At 52.1% G+C, this 17,490-nt stretch overlaps 4 protein-coding genes across 4 annotated transcripts; 1 reads left to right on the top strand and 3 right to left on the bottom strand.

Moving 5' to 3' along the window:
* Positions 1–4,695: 4,695 nt before the first annotated feature.
* Positions 4,696–5,060, top strand: J4E83_001987 (uncharacterized protein; the record flags this gene model as incomplete). The annotated part of the gene is made up of 2 exons (XM_049328939.1): positions 4,696–4,881; positions 4,935–5,060. The coding sequence occupies 2 exons, from the start codon at positions 4,696–4,698 to the stop codon at positions 5,058–5,060; spliced, it is 312 nt and encodes a 103-aa protein (XP_049191911.1).
* Positions 5,061–5,509: 449 nt separating this feature from the next.
* Positions 5,510–6,538, bottom strand: J4E83_001986 (uncharacterized protein; the record flags this gene model as incomplete). The annotated part of the gene is made up of 1 exon (XM_049328938.1): positions 5,510–6,538. The coding sequence occupies one exon, from the start codon at positions 6,536–6,538 to the stop codon at positions 5,510–5,512; it is 1,029 nt and encodes a 342-aa protein (XP_049191910.1).
* A 2,928-nt stretch (positions 6,539–9,466) lies between these two features.
* Positions 9,467–11,461, bottom strand: J4E83_001985 (uncharacterized protein; the record flags this gene model as incomplete). Its single annotated transcript, XM_049328937.1, has 2 exons — positions 9,467–9,497; positions 9,789–11,461. The coding sequence occupies 2 exons, from the start codon at positions 11,459–11,461 to the stop codon at positions 9,467–9,469; spliced, it is 1,704 nt and encodes a 567-aa protein (XP_049191909.1).
* Positions 11,462–12,973: 1,512 nt separating this feature from the next.
* Positions 12,974–17,021, bottom strand: J4E83_001984 (uncharacterized protein; the record flags this gene model as incomplete). The annotated part of the gene is made up of 3 exons (XM_049328936.1): positions 12,974–13,223; positions 13,279–13,442; positions 13,494–17,021. The coding sequence occupies 3 exons, from the start codon at positions 17,019–17,021 to the stop codon at positions 12,974–12,976; spliced, it is 3,942 nt and encodes a 1,313-aa protein (XP_049191908.1).
* Positions 17,022–17,490: the final 469 nt, after the last annotated feature.

Below are 17,490 nucleotides of genomic sequence, written 5' to 3'. Positions count from 1 at the left end.
TGAGATCCTGGCTGGAAGGATTCGCCAAAGTCGTTTAAAAAGATCTGGGAGTCGGCGAGTGAGAGCTTGTCACCGCGGCCCCCAAGCCAGATTGGTACGACACCATTGTCGGGCACCCAATGATCCAGAGGGCGTCCATCTACCCTTTCTACCTCTTCGAGCGTGGGTTGTCCATACCTTTCGTATAGTTGGTCTGAGGGAAGATCATCGATGGTATTGGGAAGGCGCAGAAGGATATTTGCTTCATGTAGATCTAGATTCACTGTCAGCGAATTGATAATCTACCCACATTAACTATTCCATCACACACCTCCATGAACTATCCCACGAGAGTGCATGAATGCGACTGCCTGAATAATCTGAGCAGCTATCGCTCGAGCTACTGGGAGCTGAAAATAACGGTAAGGGGACGCGTCTCGCGCTTCGGCAATGCTCATCATTGCAGGTGTCGTGACGAGACAGCGGTGCTTTCTCTTCGTACCACGTATCTCTGGACCTTCCACTTCGAATTCATCCAAAAGTTCAGGAAACAGCGTAGTACCGATATGTTCTTCGCCACCGCGTCTTCCCTCGTCCCACAAAGCCTTCAAGATGGTACTTTCGGACGGACGGTCTAGCCCTGATACACAGAATTTGATAGCAACATACTTTGCTAGGATCTCGTCACGCGCTAGCCATATAGTTGAATAAGAACCATGACCCAGTTTATGTACAATGTGATAGCGAGCCGAGCAGAAGCGCTCGCCGATTCGTACCGGATAGTAGTCTCCAACAGTGTAACGCTCGAAGGGTTCGATATCTTCCATCGGCTTGTACATCGGGAAGGAAGACTCTGGGTTCTCAGGCTTGCAATCTGACATCGGTTTTGTATAACTGCCAGATGATGTGTACTCTCTTACTGGGTTGCGAGACGTCGTGTGTGAATTAGCAGATATGTTGCAGGCGAAGCGATGAGTCGAGCGGAACCGTCGATGAAGAGTTGATCGAGACAACAAATCCATCCGCATTGCGAAGTCTTTCATCACTAACCGCAACTGCAGAGAAAGTAACAAGAGTAGGCGCTTTCATAGGTGCAATGTTCTCGCAAACGCGATTGTCAGGAGCTAATGACTGGGTCTGTTGAGGCCTGCCTGCTGGAGGTGGCGGGGAAATCAACTAGCGTCAGGACCCACCGCCACCCGCAGACCCGCCGACAGCATTCGTATATCACCTCAAGTCAGTGCAAATTCGGTATGCTAGGTACTGATTGCATCGGGCATGAACAAGCAGGTGTTGTCGTGGAACGTTGAGGTCCTTTTTTGGCGGGAGAGCTAAATGCATCTGTGGTATCTTTTAAGCACGCGCGTGGTCTCATCACATTCTTTACATTACGTCTCTACCGATAAGAAAATATATACCAGCCTCCAACATTACTATCGCACCGCACCGCGACTCGATGCATCATCCTGCTTCTACCATCGGGCACGTAGGCATCAGTGGACCCTTCCTGGAAGCTCGGCAGGCTCCATGTTTACATGATGACCTCCAGACATCTCAACCGGTCCACGGCTGCTATCCCATTGATATGCCTTCCGCGTGTGTCGCATGTTTCCCATGCTCAATTCAGATTCCTGTGCGAATTCATCCCGGGGACCGTAGCTGTATCCAGATGGCTGTACTTTCTCTTTTGAAGCGCCACGCTTTCGTCGAATGAAGAAGACGCCAAGAATGGTCAAGCAGATCACTGTAAGCCCTCCTAAAACTCCTCCCACGATAGGCCCAATGTTATTTGGTTTGTGTTCGGAAGAATCGGGCGTCGGATTTGACGTTGACGGCGGCAACGAAGCCCCGGACAGGACATTGGCGCTTGAAGGTGCAGTAGTAGTAGAAGATGGAGGTATCGAAGTCTGTGTATCTGGGGTCGAACTGTCCAAAGGTCCGCTGCGTTCAGTGGATGTCGTTGTTGCGACCGCGTCGTTCGGTGTCACGAAGATGCTTTCGGTTTTCGGCTCCCTTCCGCAGGCAATGTATGACAATGACTGATCCGACTCAATTAAGAGCGCAGTGGAACAGAACTGGTCGGATGCACTGGAAACTTTAATTAGAAGAGCCCCTCAGTATGTCTGAAGCTATAGAGAGACCGACCATGAAATACGGCGAACCGTTTGATCAGACAGTTGGCCGCATCCAGACGCACAAGAGCCTTGATCAGCGCATATACCGACTAAAAGACAAAGTTCGGCTGAATCGCCAGGGTGACAAAAGCCCCATAAGCCGTTGGCGGAATCCGCCAGGCAGACGAAACCAGGGCCAGCCCCTCGAGGTTTACTGGGATTGCCATCGGTGTATCCACAGATAGAAGCAGATGCATCGTCTTGTCGTCTGAAAATCTGTTCCTGGGCGTGAGATGCTTGCTGTGTTGCACGTGGTCCTAGGGGTGCAAAACGGCCACGAACAGGTTCCACGGAGCTCAAGGCGACAAGATACACGAGGAACCTCAACATCTCCCAAAGGCAATGTTGATGGTGACGACGGCGCGTTGATTGGTACAGTACTAGAAGCGAAAGAACAGATGCGACGATGGGTGCGACACGTAGGGGGCATAGATGCGACTTAAAGGCTACTGCTGACCCTACCGCAGGTCTGCGGTCAGCAGGGGCGATAATACAGCCATTTCTTAGATTGCGCTTATGCAGTCAATGGGGCGAAGATGTCGTGTTAGCCTTGAGGGAAACGGCCCCCATCTGCCACAATGTCAGCACGTAGCGTCCATGTTGAGTTGTCTTAAGCCTGATTATCGCCATCGAACCACAATGCCCATTCGCCTTTGATCTCCTAGGTCGATACACTCGCACCTCTGGTATCGTCGCGGATTCAGTATCGCCATAGACCTCATCGTTTGACACCAACGACATGCTCTCGGCGACCAGGGCAAAACCGGCAAGGATGGCAACGAGCGACGCATCCCGAGCACAACAAGCATTTAGATGCACTGGAATATGCATTTTTCCCTTCGCGCGTGGATCTGTCCTGGAATCCCGAGGTCCTGGCAACGCCTGGGCAGAGATAGCAACAACCGCGCGCGCCACCAACACCCAACTTTCGCTGCTAGAATCCATATCCCGGAGCTCACTAAGTTAGCGAAAGCGCGCATACGTGAGCGGTTCTCTCGGTACTGGTAGACGCTGCGTGACGCTGTTGAACTTTTTCTTGTTGTGGGAGAAAGGCAGAAGGGATATGTTGACTGGTTTCACTGGTAACAGACGCTCCGGAGGCACGCACGGGCCACTTGTTCACCCAAACAGTGTTGCTAGTGGGATAACTGTCTGCGTCATTTGCCGCCGTGCCGCAACCCGTGGGCCTATTCTGAGCGCTTCCTCCACGCGAAACGGCGCGAATCCGACTTGCCACTCTCAGTCACGCAGCTACATTCTTTGAAAGAGACTTCATCGGCTTTATTGCTTCTCAGTTGCACCCTGTTCTTTCTTCTTCGTCGCTCCTTTCTAATGACAACGAGGGGCTTGCGATCGGTCTTCAAGGCGACCGCGTTGCTTGCTGTTGTCTTCCTCCTGATAGCCGGCTTTGGGTTTTTCGACTATGGCGATTCCCTTTCGCGAATAAAACCTATCGTCACTGGTATTGTCAAACCAACCCCGGCAGGTGTGTAGCCTCTGCTTCCCGATAATGTGAGTCGGATCTAACATTTGGGACTAGAAACGAAGCCAAGCAACCTAGATGACTCGCCAACAACATCACAAACCCCCGAGCCTCCCAATGCCAGCGGCGGTTCTGAACTTTCGGAAAGTAACAATGCCACCGTCATTGATATACCAGCATATCTGCACGCCATCATGAATCCTGCGTCTACGACTTTCCCACGACTTGAGTGCCCGCAGCCAAACCTTGAAAGGTATGCGTATCTCGGTGGATCATCTGGATCACTCCAACATGGGCAACTTCCTCGATACTTCTTTGCCCTCGATCTACATCAATGTGTTGACCTTCTTCCGCGATTGATTGGCTCCATAGTAGAAACTATGTACTTCCTTGGGCCACAAAACTGCGTGCTATCTATAGTCGAAGGAAGATCCGACGATGGCACCTTTGATATACTCAATCAACTTCACTCTAGCATGCAACTTTTAGGTACCCAAGGCAGCTTACATTCAGAGATAAAAAAGCTAAGCACTCCTAGGTATTCGATACTACTTCAAATCGAGCGATATCAACCCTCTAGCCAAAGGAGAAAATCGCATCGAGAACCTTGCAAAGCTCCGCAATCTAGCTCTGAGAGACCTTATCGCACATCCGGAGCATTACGACGAGGATACTACGGTCATCTTCTCCAACGACGTGGCTTTGTGTATGGAAGATATTCTAGAAATAATCCATCAGCGGAAGTTCCAGGGAGCAGATCAAACGTGTGCCATGGATTGGACATACGTTGGCGACAACCCGACTTACTATGATGTTTGGATCGGTCGCGGTGAGTTTTGACTGTGCGAAGCGCATGTGAGACATATACTGACTGAGTATACCTATTTCTTAGGAATGACTGGGGACCTATTCTTCAATATCCCGGAAGACGGATCATGGGATAACGCTTGGAATCTCTTCTATAATGACCCTAAATCACAAGCGCGCTGGTCGACCTCAAAACCATTCCAGGTGTTTTCATGCTGGAACGGCATAACGGCCTTCACCGCGAAACCGCTCATGGAGAAAAAGATCAAGTTTCGAACGCATAAGGAAGGCGAGTGTTTTCAAGGCGAGCCGAAGCTGTTCGCCAAGGACATGTGGTTTAACGGTTATGGCAAGATTGCTGTGGTACCGAGCGTTAACGTGGAATACTCGGACGAAGGAACAAAGAAGCTCAGGGCTTTGAAAGGATCCACATCCAAGGTAAGTTCTGACTGTGCGAAGTGCATGTGATACACATACTGACTTGTCTGCAGCATGTTGCGGACGAAGGAGATGATATCAAAATCGAGTGGGAGGTTTCTCCGCCGGAGAAAGTGAAGTGTATGCCAGACTATCGACACCAAACGTTTGTTGCTTGGGACGAGGGACTGAGGCGTTAATGTAATCGGAAATAAAATTCGAATGTTTGCAACGATTGCGATACTTGGTGAGAGCTGTATGCTACATGCATACTACGCTAACTATGTCGTATACTAAATCCGTCTTGTAATCACCACACGTATATCGTTGGTCGGCTTTCTCACTCCGGTTCCCGGAACCTTGCCCGGAAGCTTCCATGCCCCGTCCGCTGGGCCAACGTCCCACATTGTAATGATAGCAACAGCTAATGTCACAATTTCCTTCTCAGCAAATATCCTGCCTTTACACATTGCAGAGCCAGATCCCCATGGCTTCAGTCGTCCATATCGAGCAGTAAGCTTCCCAGATGACGGGTCCAGCTCCAGAAATCGTCCAGGGTCAAACTTATCGGGATCGCTGTAGATCGAAGCATCGCGGTTTACCAAAGAATAAGGTACCGACACGAATGTACCCGGCTTGAGTTCATGTCTCAAATCCCCGTCCGTAACGTGAACTGTGTTTGAACCAACAGATCTAATGGACCTAAGATGTGGGTGCACGAGGTCAGTAAATGTCCTACATAAAGTTCGAACGGGGATACAAACGTTGGTTCGTTTACAAGACGGTAGGTCTCGTAAATACACGCCTTCAGCAACGGACAATTCCTTGACAAGCCTTGCATATCCATCGATGTCAATTCTCTGGGGATGGACGTAGACATCGTAATATATTGGGTCAGTTCCTCGCGGAGTTGCTCCAAGATATCGGGTGTGGAATATAAGTAGGTTAACAGCCAGAAGAGGAGTGGTTGCGTGTTCGCATTCTGGCCCCAAAGGAGTCCAAGGTCTCCAGCACCACGCTCAGGGAAGGACCAACCTTCCCTCCTGTAGACGTTGTTCCTTCCCAATGCTGTTTCACCAACGTCGCGCATATCAGCGTCAAAATCGACAGGATCTCCCTGCTGGTACTGGTCGATTCGGCGATACAAAGCCTCGAGTTCAGTGATGAGACGGGTCCGCGCAGCGAGACCCTCTTTCATCACTTTCAAAGGAGCCCACAGAGGCAGGCCAATCATTAAAAGGGGGAAGAGATCGTTATCAAACTTCCACAGATCCTCTAGTGCCTGTGGATATCGATCGAGGAAATCGCGACCGTATAGCTGTGGGATAGCGATGCAGGCGCCAAAGTCTCGAATCAAGCTTTGGAAGTTTGCCTCCACTTTCTCAACACCACCGGATTCAGGGTTGATCACCCGAATTTGTGCCGAATGCTCCCACAACTCCATGTCGCGAGGATTAGACTGGAAGGTCACGAAGGACTTCACTTTTTCGGGTATGCAGGCTCTCTCCAAAGCAGCAGTGGCAGCGTTCTCGTTCATGAAGACTTTCTCGACAGGTGCTCGTAGATCCCTGTTTGAAGCGTCCATCTTTTCTTTGAATTGCAGTGAGTCTACGCCGCCGAATACACGGACGAGAAGGGTGTACTGAGACGGCAAAGGATCTAAGATGGATTTTGCCATCAACCGTGTGATGTGCGGCGAATCGATGAGTATTTGGTGTTTTGATGAGAGCCCAACAAGAGATCCACTGTTTCGCCGCAGCAACATCCTACAAAAGCGGACATGAGTATTATTTCTATATGGTTAAAGCTTCATGGTACTCACAGAATACGGCGACCCAGTCCATTCTCGGAGAGAAGATGCGAAGTTAACCCAATCTCAAGTGTTGCCCAGACGGGAAACAGCTGGTACGGTTTCGGTTTCGACGCCACTCGAACGATAAAGATGACGAGGAGGACGATGATGGCCACAGCAATGACACCAGTGTTCGCTGCCGCTTTCCAGCTCGCTAGCTGGGAGGCATCGGCATGCGATGAGTGCATTGTGTTTCCCATAGCCGCACGACTGACGAGCGTTTCCTATATGGTCGCCTTTATAGCGTTGGATGTGCGTGGCCTGGTGTTACGATCGTATGGTACTGAAGGAGAAGCTGTGACTAGATTTGGGGGCCGGGTGTGCAGGCTTGATAAACCGGCCTCGGAAAACGTTTCAGCCGTATCAGCCGTATCCGCCGTATTACCCCAGGGTTGTACCTATTGCTGATGGCCTTGGCGTCTCGTAAGGTTCAAATATTCACGGCGCGGCAACAGGAGGCTCCGAGTGCCGGCGGTTGTAGCGGCGCGTGGTGGTGCTGCTTTGCTCGATGTTGATGTTGTCTCCCGTTGGTTACGTCTGTGACTGTACAACTGGTTCCTGCATACGTGGAAAGCTAGCTCTACGTGCCTGTCGCGCCTTGAATACGCCCGAGACGGTATGATTTGATGAGACAAATGGCACGAGATCGAATAACCTGTCAGCAGCCACGGGGTCCGCGTCGCAAGCGGGCAACTTAGGGGAATTAGGCAACCACGGCAGAACGCGAAATTTCGCAGGGCGTAAGTATTCGCAACACGATGTATTGGGCGAATGCGGTCTTTCGCCCAAAGAGGTTAGACCGTCTACGCGCGCGAAGAGTGGACCCGCGGCAACAACCCCATGAATAGTTGGAAGGAACAAACGACTGCCACGCCCTCGTAGAAGCCAGGATGAGTGATCTGGGCATCTTCTTATGTCCAACCTCGCCTGAGCGTACCTGCACTCACAGCTACGCCGCGCCTGCCTGCGTTCATCGTGCATCGACACCGCCTCACGCCAAGGGTCTTTACCAACATCGTCGGAGCAGACCTGCGCTAGGAATTTAGAATCGTCCTTCGTTCCTTCCGCTACCATGACAGCACAGAGAGTACAATGTCCTATAAGTCTAAGGACTACAAGAATGAAGCAAGCTTGAGGACGCACATGTTTCTACACAACGATGAAGCGAAGAAAGCAAACTTTGCATCAAAGAAGCGATGCCGTGAGGCAGCGATATTGGCAGAGACATGGAAGTGCGCAAAATGCAGCAAAATATATACCACTAAGAACAACCTGGATCAACATCTGCGCACACACCACCGAGAACTATCCAACTCTTCATTCGACCGCTCTGTCTGCCCGGAGACCTTCAACAACAAAGTGACTCTGGAGGAACACCACCGAACCGTACACGCAATGGACACCGCCCGATAGACCACGGTAGATGAGAGTCTTGGGTCTACTCTCGGCTTCGAATGCATTTACTGCGGCAGGAAGTTTCGGCCCCAGAAGAAGATGAGTACTCATATCGACTTCAGATGCCCTGCAAGAGAACGTGAACCCTACCCTGCGCGCAACGGTAACACTAAGATACTCCGAGAGATTGAACAGATTGAAGAAGCTATGCCAACCATCGATCGTATTGACAAGCCCGTCCACCAGAACATGTTGACGATGCTGTACCAGCGGCTGTCGGGATGGCAGCAGCAGGATGACGATGGGAATTCGTGCCACGTGTCTCTCCGCACAACAAGCCTTAGACTCCATCACCTCGGAAAAGGAAAGAAACTGAACAGTTCTGCAGACTACGCTATGACAAAACAAGCAAATCGGAAGATCTATCGTCATTGTAGGCTCCAGAGTGGTCTCTTGAAGGCCATCAAGGTACACATAAGAGCATGAAAACAACACTCACAGTCAACTGCCTAATCTGTGAACGGGTCTACCCTAGCGACAGCAAGATGTTGCAGCATTGTCAGAACGCCGATGTGCCAAACCCCGACCCAGCGGCCGAAACCGGATACAGAAGATCCAAGTAGAAGCATACTATCGCCTTCTCGAAACTCAATGCTTTTTATGCGGATTGGCACGTGCCTACTTGAATGGGGCATATCATCCTTGGATCTGCACTTCTGCGATCAGACATTTTAACTACGAGTAAATGTGAAGTCATCATCAGCGACCGTGTTATAGAGTACGGTAATGCACAGAACATAGATCAGAGATGGACATATCTCATTCGCAAATACTCTAGTATCTACAAAGCCATCTTCCCCTCATCTCTAGCAAAAGCAGCCCCGCTAAAATCGACACGATAGAAACAACGCCTGCCAAATGCAAAGTTTACTCCTCACCCTTCGTTACAGCATGCCGTTTTTTCGAAAACTGTCCTGAAAAGAAGTTTCCCCACGAAGGCCAGGCTGGCACCTGGGTCTAAAAAAGCCATTTGAACATGGACCGCGGCAAGCTCCGGGTCCTTCCTGAAAGGGGGTAATCGTTGAAGAAGCGAAAGAACATATCATAGCAAACGAGATCTTCGTGACGTAAAATAGTGCAATACACGTAAAGGAAATAGTGCCTCGTGATGCCGAAGGGCATGTAGACGTGAGGACTGGTATCAAATTCTGGCCATGAGCGAAGGGTATCTGGTGGTATTGGAAAGTCGTGAGCTTAATGTGATGTAAGCGTCTCGTCCTCCTAGTGGGAGTTGGTGGCAGGCTGAGGTGGAGGCGTAGACAGGATCGAGATGCCCATGGTAATTATAGCAATCAAGAGTCATAGGATACTGCATGCGCTGCCCGAAGACCTATCGATACGTTGTCAGCTACTGCACCGGATATATCTTTGCGTCGAAAGTATCCAAAGCCAATGGCATGGACGGGAATGTGTCACTGGACACTCGTACGGTATCTCTATCGTCATAGTGATCAGCGCACAAGCAATGATCCACGTCTCTCCGCGGAAGCCATGCTGCACGACGGCGGGACGATCACCGTTTGTGATTGTGTCACCCAAGACTTAGTGCATGTGCCGGGTTCCTGGTGCCGAGAGCCGAGGGATTGGGGAGATGATTAGATAGGAAAAGGTAGATGCTTACCATCTTTGCCCGCGGATCCTGCCAATCCACGAGTAAACAATCTTCAGACGCTCGCGAACCCTTTCTGTTTGTAATAAAACATATTTCTCTTCTTCCACGATTGGGACGACAGAGGCAAACCAGTATGGAAATATCGCGGGGTCCTCAGGTGGTTCACCGTAGACTTGGATGATGCGCTCACGAAGCCAAGGCGCGCTAGCCTCTCTCATTTCCCGCACAAACGCTGTGCAACTGTCGAGTAGTTGTTGCGTAGAAAGGGTCTCAATCGCGACTTCCGCAGGGAGCTGGTTCTGCGGGTGGTCGCGGAAAAATGCTTCCGCATAGTCCCGTGCCATGGTGGTTTCGCGCTGCTCTAATATGGCTTCTTCGGCAAGAGAGACATCTTCAACGCGCTCGATGCGGCTGACGTTGTACCCATCAAGCAAGCCATGAGCCCTCACCTTGAAACGACCGATACCACGTGTCTCGATAAAGCTACGCCCATCACGGAGTAGCTCGTAGTTGACGATCTCGAGTAGCGTTCCGTATTCCAGAAACGGGGTCGGACCAAGATCGCCTTGTGGGGCGTGAGTGCGATTGTACATGACCATGCCGAATTGTCTGCTGCCTTCAATGACACGTCGCATCATGAGCCGATAGCGGGGCTCAAACACATGAAGGAAAGTCGGCATTGCAGGTAATGACAGAGTGCAAATGAAGAGCGGAACGTTCAAGACGTTGTCCCCGGCCTGTTCTTCCGCTTTGAGAGCATCGGCACGAGCACTGACCATATCTGGACAAAGCCCATTCAACAAGGAGTTGAGTATGACGTTGCTAGATTGATTCTGCAAGGACGCAGGCACATGCAGTCCTCTGCGACAGAAGGGGCAAATGCTACTGTGGTCCATGACACGACCGAGGCAGCGGCGGCAGAATGTATGACCGCACGAAGTCGTAGTCGGGTCGAGCATCAAGTTGTAACAGACAAGACAGTCTAACTCCTTGTGGGTTACGTCGCGCAAGCGTTCCAGCAGCGTGATGTCAAGATGGTCGTAGTTGTCCCCGCTTGCCGATAACGACTGGTAGTGGACTTCGGAAGTGTACCGAAGTTTGCCGATCTCAGCCATGGTGAACGTAGACACGAGACGTCCGCCATGCAGTTCCTCCTGGTGCCCATGGTGACTAGGCTTTTCCTTCTCTTTCTCGTCCATGGGTGAATCTTCATGCTGGGGTATCTCGATCAGAAGCATCGGAGTATTTTCCGCAGATGGTCTATGCGCGACTATCTCGGCTTTTATCAAGTCCATCAACTTGGTCAACGTCACGTCGACAGAGCACTCAGCAGAAGCGTGTTCGGCCCCGCAGCCCATTAGCGGACACGCGATGCCCATGAGGCGATCCGGCGTGTTCGGGTAGGATATGTTGGTGCGAGGTTGCGGGGCAGGCAGGCAGCCGCGACAGACGGTGTGGCCGCAGGGCAGTGTGACGGGGACACTCAGAGGTTTCGAGCATCGCGGGCACTGGACCAGGCGGACCATCTGTCGGGCGTCGCGGTGGGCGTCGAGGGCGACCGCCTCCGAAGCCTCTGCCGAGCGCTCATTGTCGCACATGAAGGCCTGTGCAGATAATTGAGGCTCAAAGGAATGCTCAACGCTTTCGACGATAGAGCACCCTTTTGTCCGTTGGTGATTCATGTAGATTCGCTATGTTGTGCAATGACTGCGGCAGCCATGTACAGTCGCAGGCCCGTCGGTGGGTCAGGTCGCGGTTTTGGTTGGTTCCGAGGTGGTCAAGCGGATGCGCACTGCAGGTGTGCAGGGAGGGAGGGCGGTTATGTAGTCGATAGCGAGGCTGCGTACTTCAAAGATAGTCAAACCTTCGAAATAGGCAAGAGAGGGTTGAAACGTCTTTCACGGAACGGTCGATGCTTTCGGACGCTGGGTCGAGGCGGATCAGCAACGCGCGTGCTGATGCAGGGACGGATGACGACAGAGGCTGCCGAGGGTGCTGATATTATCGGGGGCAGACAGTGTCGAGGTTTATAGGAGCACGCGGGGTGGCAACACGAGAGCTCGCGAGTGGGAGGAGGTGGTGCAGTCTAGCAGTAGAGCGCAGAGCGGACGAGGGCCATGTTCAAGAGAGAACAACTTGAAGTGGTCATCCATGCTGGACGGATAGTTAAAGATCGGCGATGTTGCTCTGCGCCCCGTATCAGTCATGGAAGGCTGCCACCCGATGTCTGTGTTCAACGCTGGGATGCTCGGATCGAGGCTAAGCCTATCCTGGCCCCATGAGAGAACGGCACGGTCCATACGCAGACAAATGTCCACGCAGCCAGAGACAACGCAAAGCCTTGCTTGTTCCCACACCAGACGCGCCTCGAACCGGTATCCCGAGCACTGGGATGACTGCCGCGGCCCATTGATTGCGCCGCGTATCCGGAGTGGACACGGTAAAGGCGGTGATCATGTAATTCCAGCCAAATCAATGCCTTTCGAGCGGCATGTCTTTGCCAGGCCCATCTTCGTTACCAGCAGCGTAGCCGCGCGAGCCCAGCGCAACAGCAGGTGCGTCTATCTGCAAGAATTCGTGTCTTTCTATCGTTGCTCGGCGGTAATACATGTAAGAAGCGAAAGTCGTCGTCGTCATGGATCACGTCTACGCAGCCAATCAACAGCGGGTCCGCTCGCTGTCATTTTCCCATGTGTCTCGCTCGGAAAAGACTAGCCGCCACAGAAGACCCTGTAAATCTGGCAAAGGACACCATGAGGGTCCGATTGTGGTGACGACTTGCATTTCACCATTGAGGGCAAACAATGCTTGTGCCTCGTGTCTCACCCACACTGCAAGCTACAACGTCTGTTAGTCGCGGCTACACAGACCGTGGATATCCAGGCCACCCATCAAGTCTGGACCTTTTTGTTGTTCAATTCAATATCGCTCGACGCTCTTGTCCCTGGCTGCGGTTCCACCAGCTTCGCCAGACACCTGGGCATAACCGAATGAAGCGCTAGACTAGTGGACAATCTTCGGCAAGCCTCCCAAAACGTACCAGGGAAACTCCATATGCAAAAGAAACCTCTCCACGCACGCTTTGGCTCGGCTCCACCAACACAGAACATGACTATTGTACATTGACATCCCTGTACATAACGCTCCTCAACGCCCGTTTCCGAAATCTCGGATTCGTACTCGCGAACACCAGTTCACGGTGCCCTGGGCCCACCGTTTGTCCCTGGCTGTTCCGCCTCTGAGTTGATGTCTGATTCAATGCTCGACTCCTCTTCCTCGTCGTCGTCTTCTTCCTCCAGCACAATTTGCTCGAGAACCCGTTTGTCGAACAAGTCTAGCATGAACCGGCACGCTGGGAGACGGAAGTGATGTGCTTCCAGAATCTGCATCACCTTGTGGAAGATCGCAGGCTTGCTGAAACCGGGTGCCTTTCTAGCTTTGATTCTAAGCCGCATACATTAGCTCGTAACTTTTAGCCCTCGAACAAGGGACTACTTACGCCTGCAAGTCGTTTGCTGCCTTTTTGGCAAGCACGGTATTGCCCAAGTCAGTCGCGAGCTTTAAGATGCGCGCGTTTATTGGATCCCTGTCGGTGACCGCAACCTTAATCTCTGCATTGGGGTTCCAGCTCATGTCTTCCGCCTGGGCAACCCAGGGTCTCATCTATAATGCATTAGATCATTGTCCGAGGCGAAAAAGAAATCAAGTACTGACCGCAAAGAGCTTGTTGAAGTTTAACGGCAGGCAAAACCCTAGTGCCTCGCCAGAGTCATTGACGACGCCGTCCCATCCATATTCCAGCAGGATTTCCTGGCCATGGAGACTTCGGGAGATCAGGCCCAGTACGTAGAAGGCTGTGCCTCTAAGTGACATGACTTCTGACTGCTCGGCAATCTGCACGACCCACTTGACCACATCTGAGCTCTCAAGGAATGGCGCCCCCAATTCCATTGAGCCCACGTTGCCAACCGCCCATAAGCAGCCCTTGACCTTGAGAATTATCTCAGGGTCGTCATTCTCCGACGCAAAGTCTCGAATGGTCGCGGCGAACTCGTCAAAATGACCTTTCTGCTTCAGTAGCTTGCATCCTTCCTTGGTTCTGGTCAGTTCCCGATAGAAGTGCGGTGGCACGAGGCCGTAGTCCGTTGGTTCAGGCGTGTCGTCGTACGTCAGTTGAGTCGACGGCTTTTCGGGTATGTCCGCGAGTGCGCGAGCCATGGAGGCTTCGATCAAAGCCACGTAAGTATCGTTTCTTCCCAGGAACCAGTCGTCCATCTCTCTCGTGATGTAATCCAACCCATCCAGGTAGTGGTAGCCTACCGAAGTTGAGAGGAACCGGAGCAAAAGTGGAGCACCAATTTCGCCCAGATGATCCAATGCCGGGCGGCATTTCACGACAAATTCCAACGAATCTTTCTGGTTGCAAGCCTCTTCCAATATCTTGATTGCCACTTCACACACTTCCACATCCGGGTCGTACAGCTGCGTCACAAGGAGCCTGATAGCCCATTCCGCTACACTGGTAGAGCTGCTCACTCCCATAGGCTTTGTCGCATACTTGCGCAACAATCTGGTTGCAAAAATACGAATCTCTTTGGAGCATGATGTCATGGCTTTGGAGATGATGATGCGTAGATGACCGTCCAAAGTGTAGTCCATATTGCTCAACAGAGTTCGGATCAGGTCGTCGCGGTCATTGAGCTCGATGATGTGGTAGAACATATTGATCACTCTCCATCTTTCTAGAATGTGGATTCCTCGAGAGTCTTTAGTCAAAGCACCCAGAAGCGCAAAGTAGCCGCCAGTGAGCGTTTCGTTCATCCGATCCGTCTGAAAGATAGGCGACTCAGATGTTAGCCCGCTCATCCGGTCGAAATGCGACAAACACTCGGCAAGCTGTCGGATAAATTTGCTCTCTGCCAGATACTTGACGCCTTCTGGGTTTTGCAGGAGACTTTGCATCAGGGCGCATCCGGCTCGCACGTATCGCTGGTTCGGTTTGGTATTTTTGATCTCAGAGAAACGGTACTTGAATGGGCGATAGAACCCCAAGACACGATGGATGAACTTGGTTACTTTGATAGCCTCGTCCAGGCGTTTGGGATTGAGCAGAGGGCCTTCGATGATGTTCAGAATCAAATCCCACTTCCATTTCGTGAACGTGACCGTGTTCAATACTTGGGTCTCGACCATGAGATTGCGAAAGTGGGCCTCGTCCACCTGCATGGCGGCTTGTAGCTTGGCCGCATGGTCAGATTGTCTGTTTGTCGATGTGCTATCGGAGAGCGCAGTGCTCTTAGTGGTATACAGAGACGTAGGTCCGGACCGATAAAGAGTCCTGTTGATGCTGTCCACTTGATATATGGTACCAATAGCGACAAAGCGGTCTTCTGAGTCGAACCGCGCCGCTGAGTGCAAAAGTTGTGGGAGTACTTGGATCTGCGCGCTCCACGAGGGGGGTAGTAATTCATTGGCCATTTTCAAAACTTCCCCAATTAGAAGGGTTGTCTTGCGCTTCAACGGCAATGTCAGAGACTCCTCTTCGGCCTGTAGCAGTGCTGGCATCAAACCTGCATGTAGAAATGCAGCCAGAACTACAGAGACATAATGGTCTAGTAAGCTCCACTTGGTGGTGTCGTCCTCGGTGCTACTGGAGGTTGAAGTCTCTTTGATCTGCTGGTTTTTTAGATTCGTGACGCGGCCATAGGTAGTCAAACGCCGACCAGCAAGGAAAGAGGATGACCAGGAGGGAGGCTTGATCCTGAGAAGATCGAATAAAAGTTCCAAGATGATGTTCCGAACATGAGGAGTAGGAATCTGTAAGGACCAAAGTAAGGATCGAAGGGGCAGAAAATTGTTCATGGAAAGGGTAAGTAGTCCAGGCCAACTTCGGAGTAAGGATGCTATGACCTTGGCATTGACCTTCAGTTTCTCTTCGTGCAAATGTCCATGAGTGGTATTTGCGTCCGTGAACATGGCGAAGGGAGCTTCCAGCTCGCGCCCGGAGCGCAAAAAGCGGCGTCGCCTGGGAGTATCCAGTAGATAGAGGAACGAAGTGCCAACACTTTCGGCCGCGTGATAGCTTCCTTCCCCAAGAGCATCAGCCAAAGCGCCCATACCTCCGGCTGCAACGAGAAGAGATGGCTTCCGGACAAGAATCTCGGCCAAAGTCAGGGTCGCGATATTCCTCAGTCGGTCTTCTGCGTGCTCGGCCACTGCAACGATGATACGAACTACGGCGCGGGCGATTTCCTCAACGCCTCCCTTAACGTCGAGGAACGCTCGGACAAACTTTAGTGCTTGTTCACGTTCCACACTGGCTTTGGACTCTTTTACTAATGACAAGATGACAAGATGGTCTGTATGAAGAGCCCGTATGATCCGGAGAGATTTGCGATCAGTGAAGGAATAGCGCATGACTCGATATGCTGCTGCAACAACTTCGCGGCTGTCGCTCAGGAGCATGGTTTGCATTCGTAGTCCGAAAATGGACCAGGCTAGGTCGTACTTCAGCGTAGGGTGTCGCTTGAAGAGAAGGACCAGAGAGTTGGCTCTCTCTACATAGTATTCCGGTTGCAAGCCCTGAACTTCCAGGGCCTGCAATATCTCTGCCAGAACGAAGGTCGGCGATTCAGTTTCCTCCTCCTCTCCCACTTCTTTCTCAACGATATGCCGCGACGGTGAACGTGAGAGATTCCGTCGGAAGAGATATGAAAGTCTGCTCTGTGGGTCCGCTGGTGGTGACTTGACTTCCTTTGCTCTCTGTTTCTCCGCAGCCAATCCCGACTGCAACTGGGCCAATTTCCTGTTCGAAATATTGAGCTGTTCCTCGACCTGTAGCCTCTGATTCTTGCTGTCTTTTGCGTTCTTAGCGTTCAATGCCTCCAGCAGGTTCTCCGAGCCAATCTTGATTTTGGTTTCCTTCTCGATCTGATCCTGCAGCTCTGCCTGCCTCTGCTCAGTGGTTGTGTTGTCATTGTCCCCCACGGTAATTGCGTGCATGTCGAAATCGGGACGTATCCGACCGTCTTGCGCCGTCGAGGGCCGTACCAAAGCGGTGTTGAAGCTGCCAGGGCCTGTGTTGGCGGTTGCATACGAGGCATACGAGGCCTGGCCTCCCCGCGAGCTGGCCATGCCGACCGACGACGCAGAGCGCCCATCTCTACTCGTCGTAGGTGCAAGGAGAGACGTCTGGTCGGCGGCATCGGCCTGTGTGTTTACGGAGCGAGCTGATGGCGTCATGAGCGCGCCTTAACCGTGTTCCCGCCAACCGCATCGCATATCTGTCTTTCGGCGGTGCCCTCCTCTTGCCTCATGAGCATTCGCGGGCCCAGGTGAAGTCGCTGTCGCTGCGGTGCCTAGCCAAAAACGGAAATGTGGCGGAGGTTCGGGGAAGGAGCGGCTGGGGCAGAGGCTAGGGAGTGTGGAGCTGGTGTAATGACAGTGTGAGTGAATGGTGCATGGCGCGCAGCATCGCCATCTCGACGTGTTGCGGGCAGCAGCCGCTGAGCGTGGGGACGTGCACATTTCCCTACCCACCTACCCTTGCAACGCTGAGCTCGCGTCCACCAGATCCACCGCCCTGCACCTCACCATCATGGCCTGACATGCCGCAGAAATCCATGTGCCGACAATTCAGGCCCCGTAGTCCCATGGCGCCTTGTGCATCTCCGGGCGGAGAGCGGTTCTGACGCCGTCACGTGCGCGCCCT

This window comes from Alternaria metachromatica, assembly GCF_023757995.1.
Source record: "Alternaria metachromatica strain BMP 0045 chromosome Unknown scaffold_3, whole genome shotgun sequence".
Taxonomy (NCBI): domain Eukaryota; kingdom Fungi; phylum Ascomycota; class Dothideomycetes; order Pleosporales; family Pleosporaceae; genus Alternaria; species Alternaria metachromatica.
The sequence above is the reverse complement of the archived record's forward strand: the minus strand, read 5'-3'. Positions and strand labels throughout refer to the sequence as shown.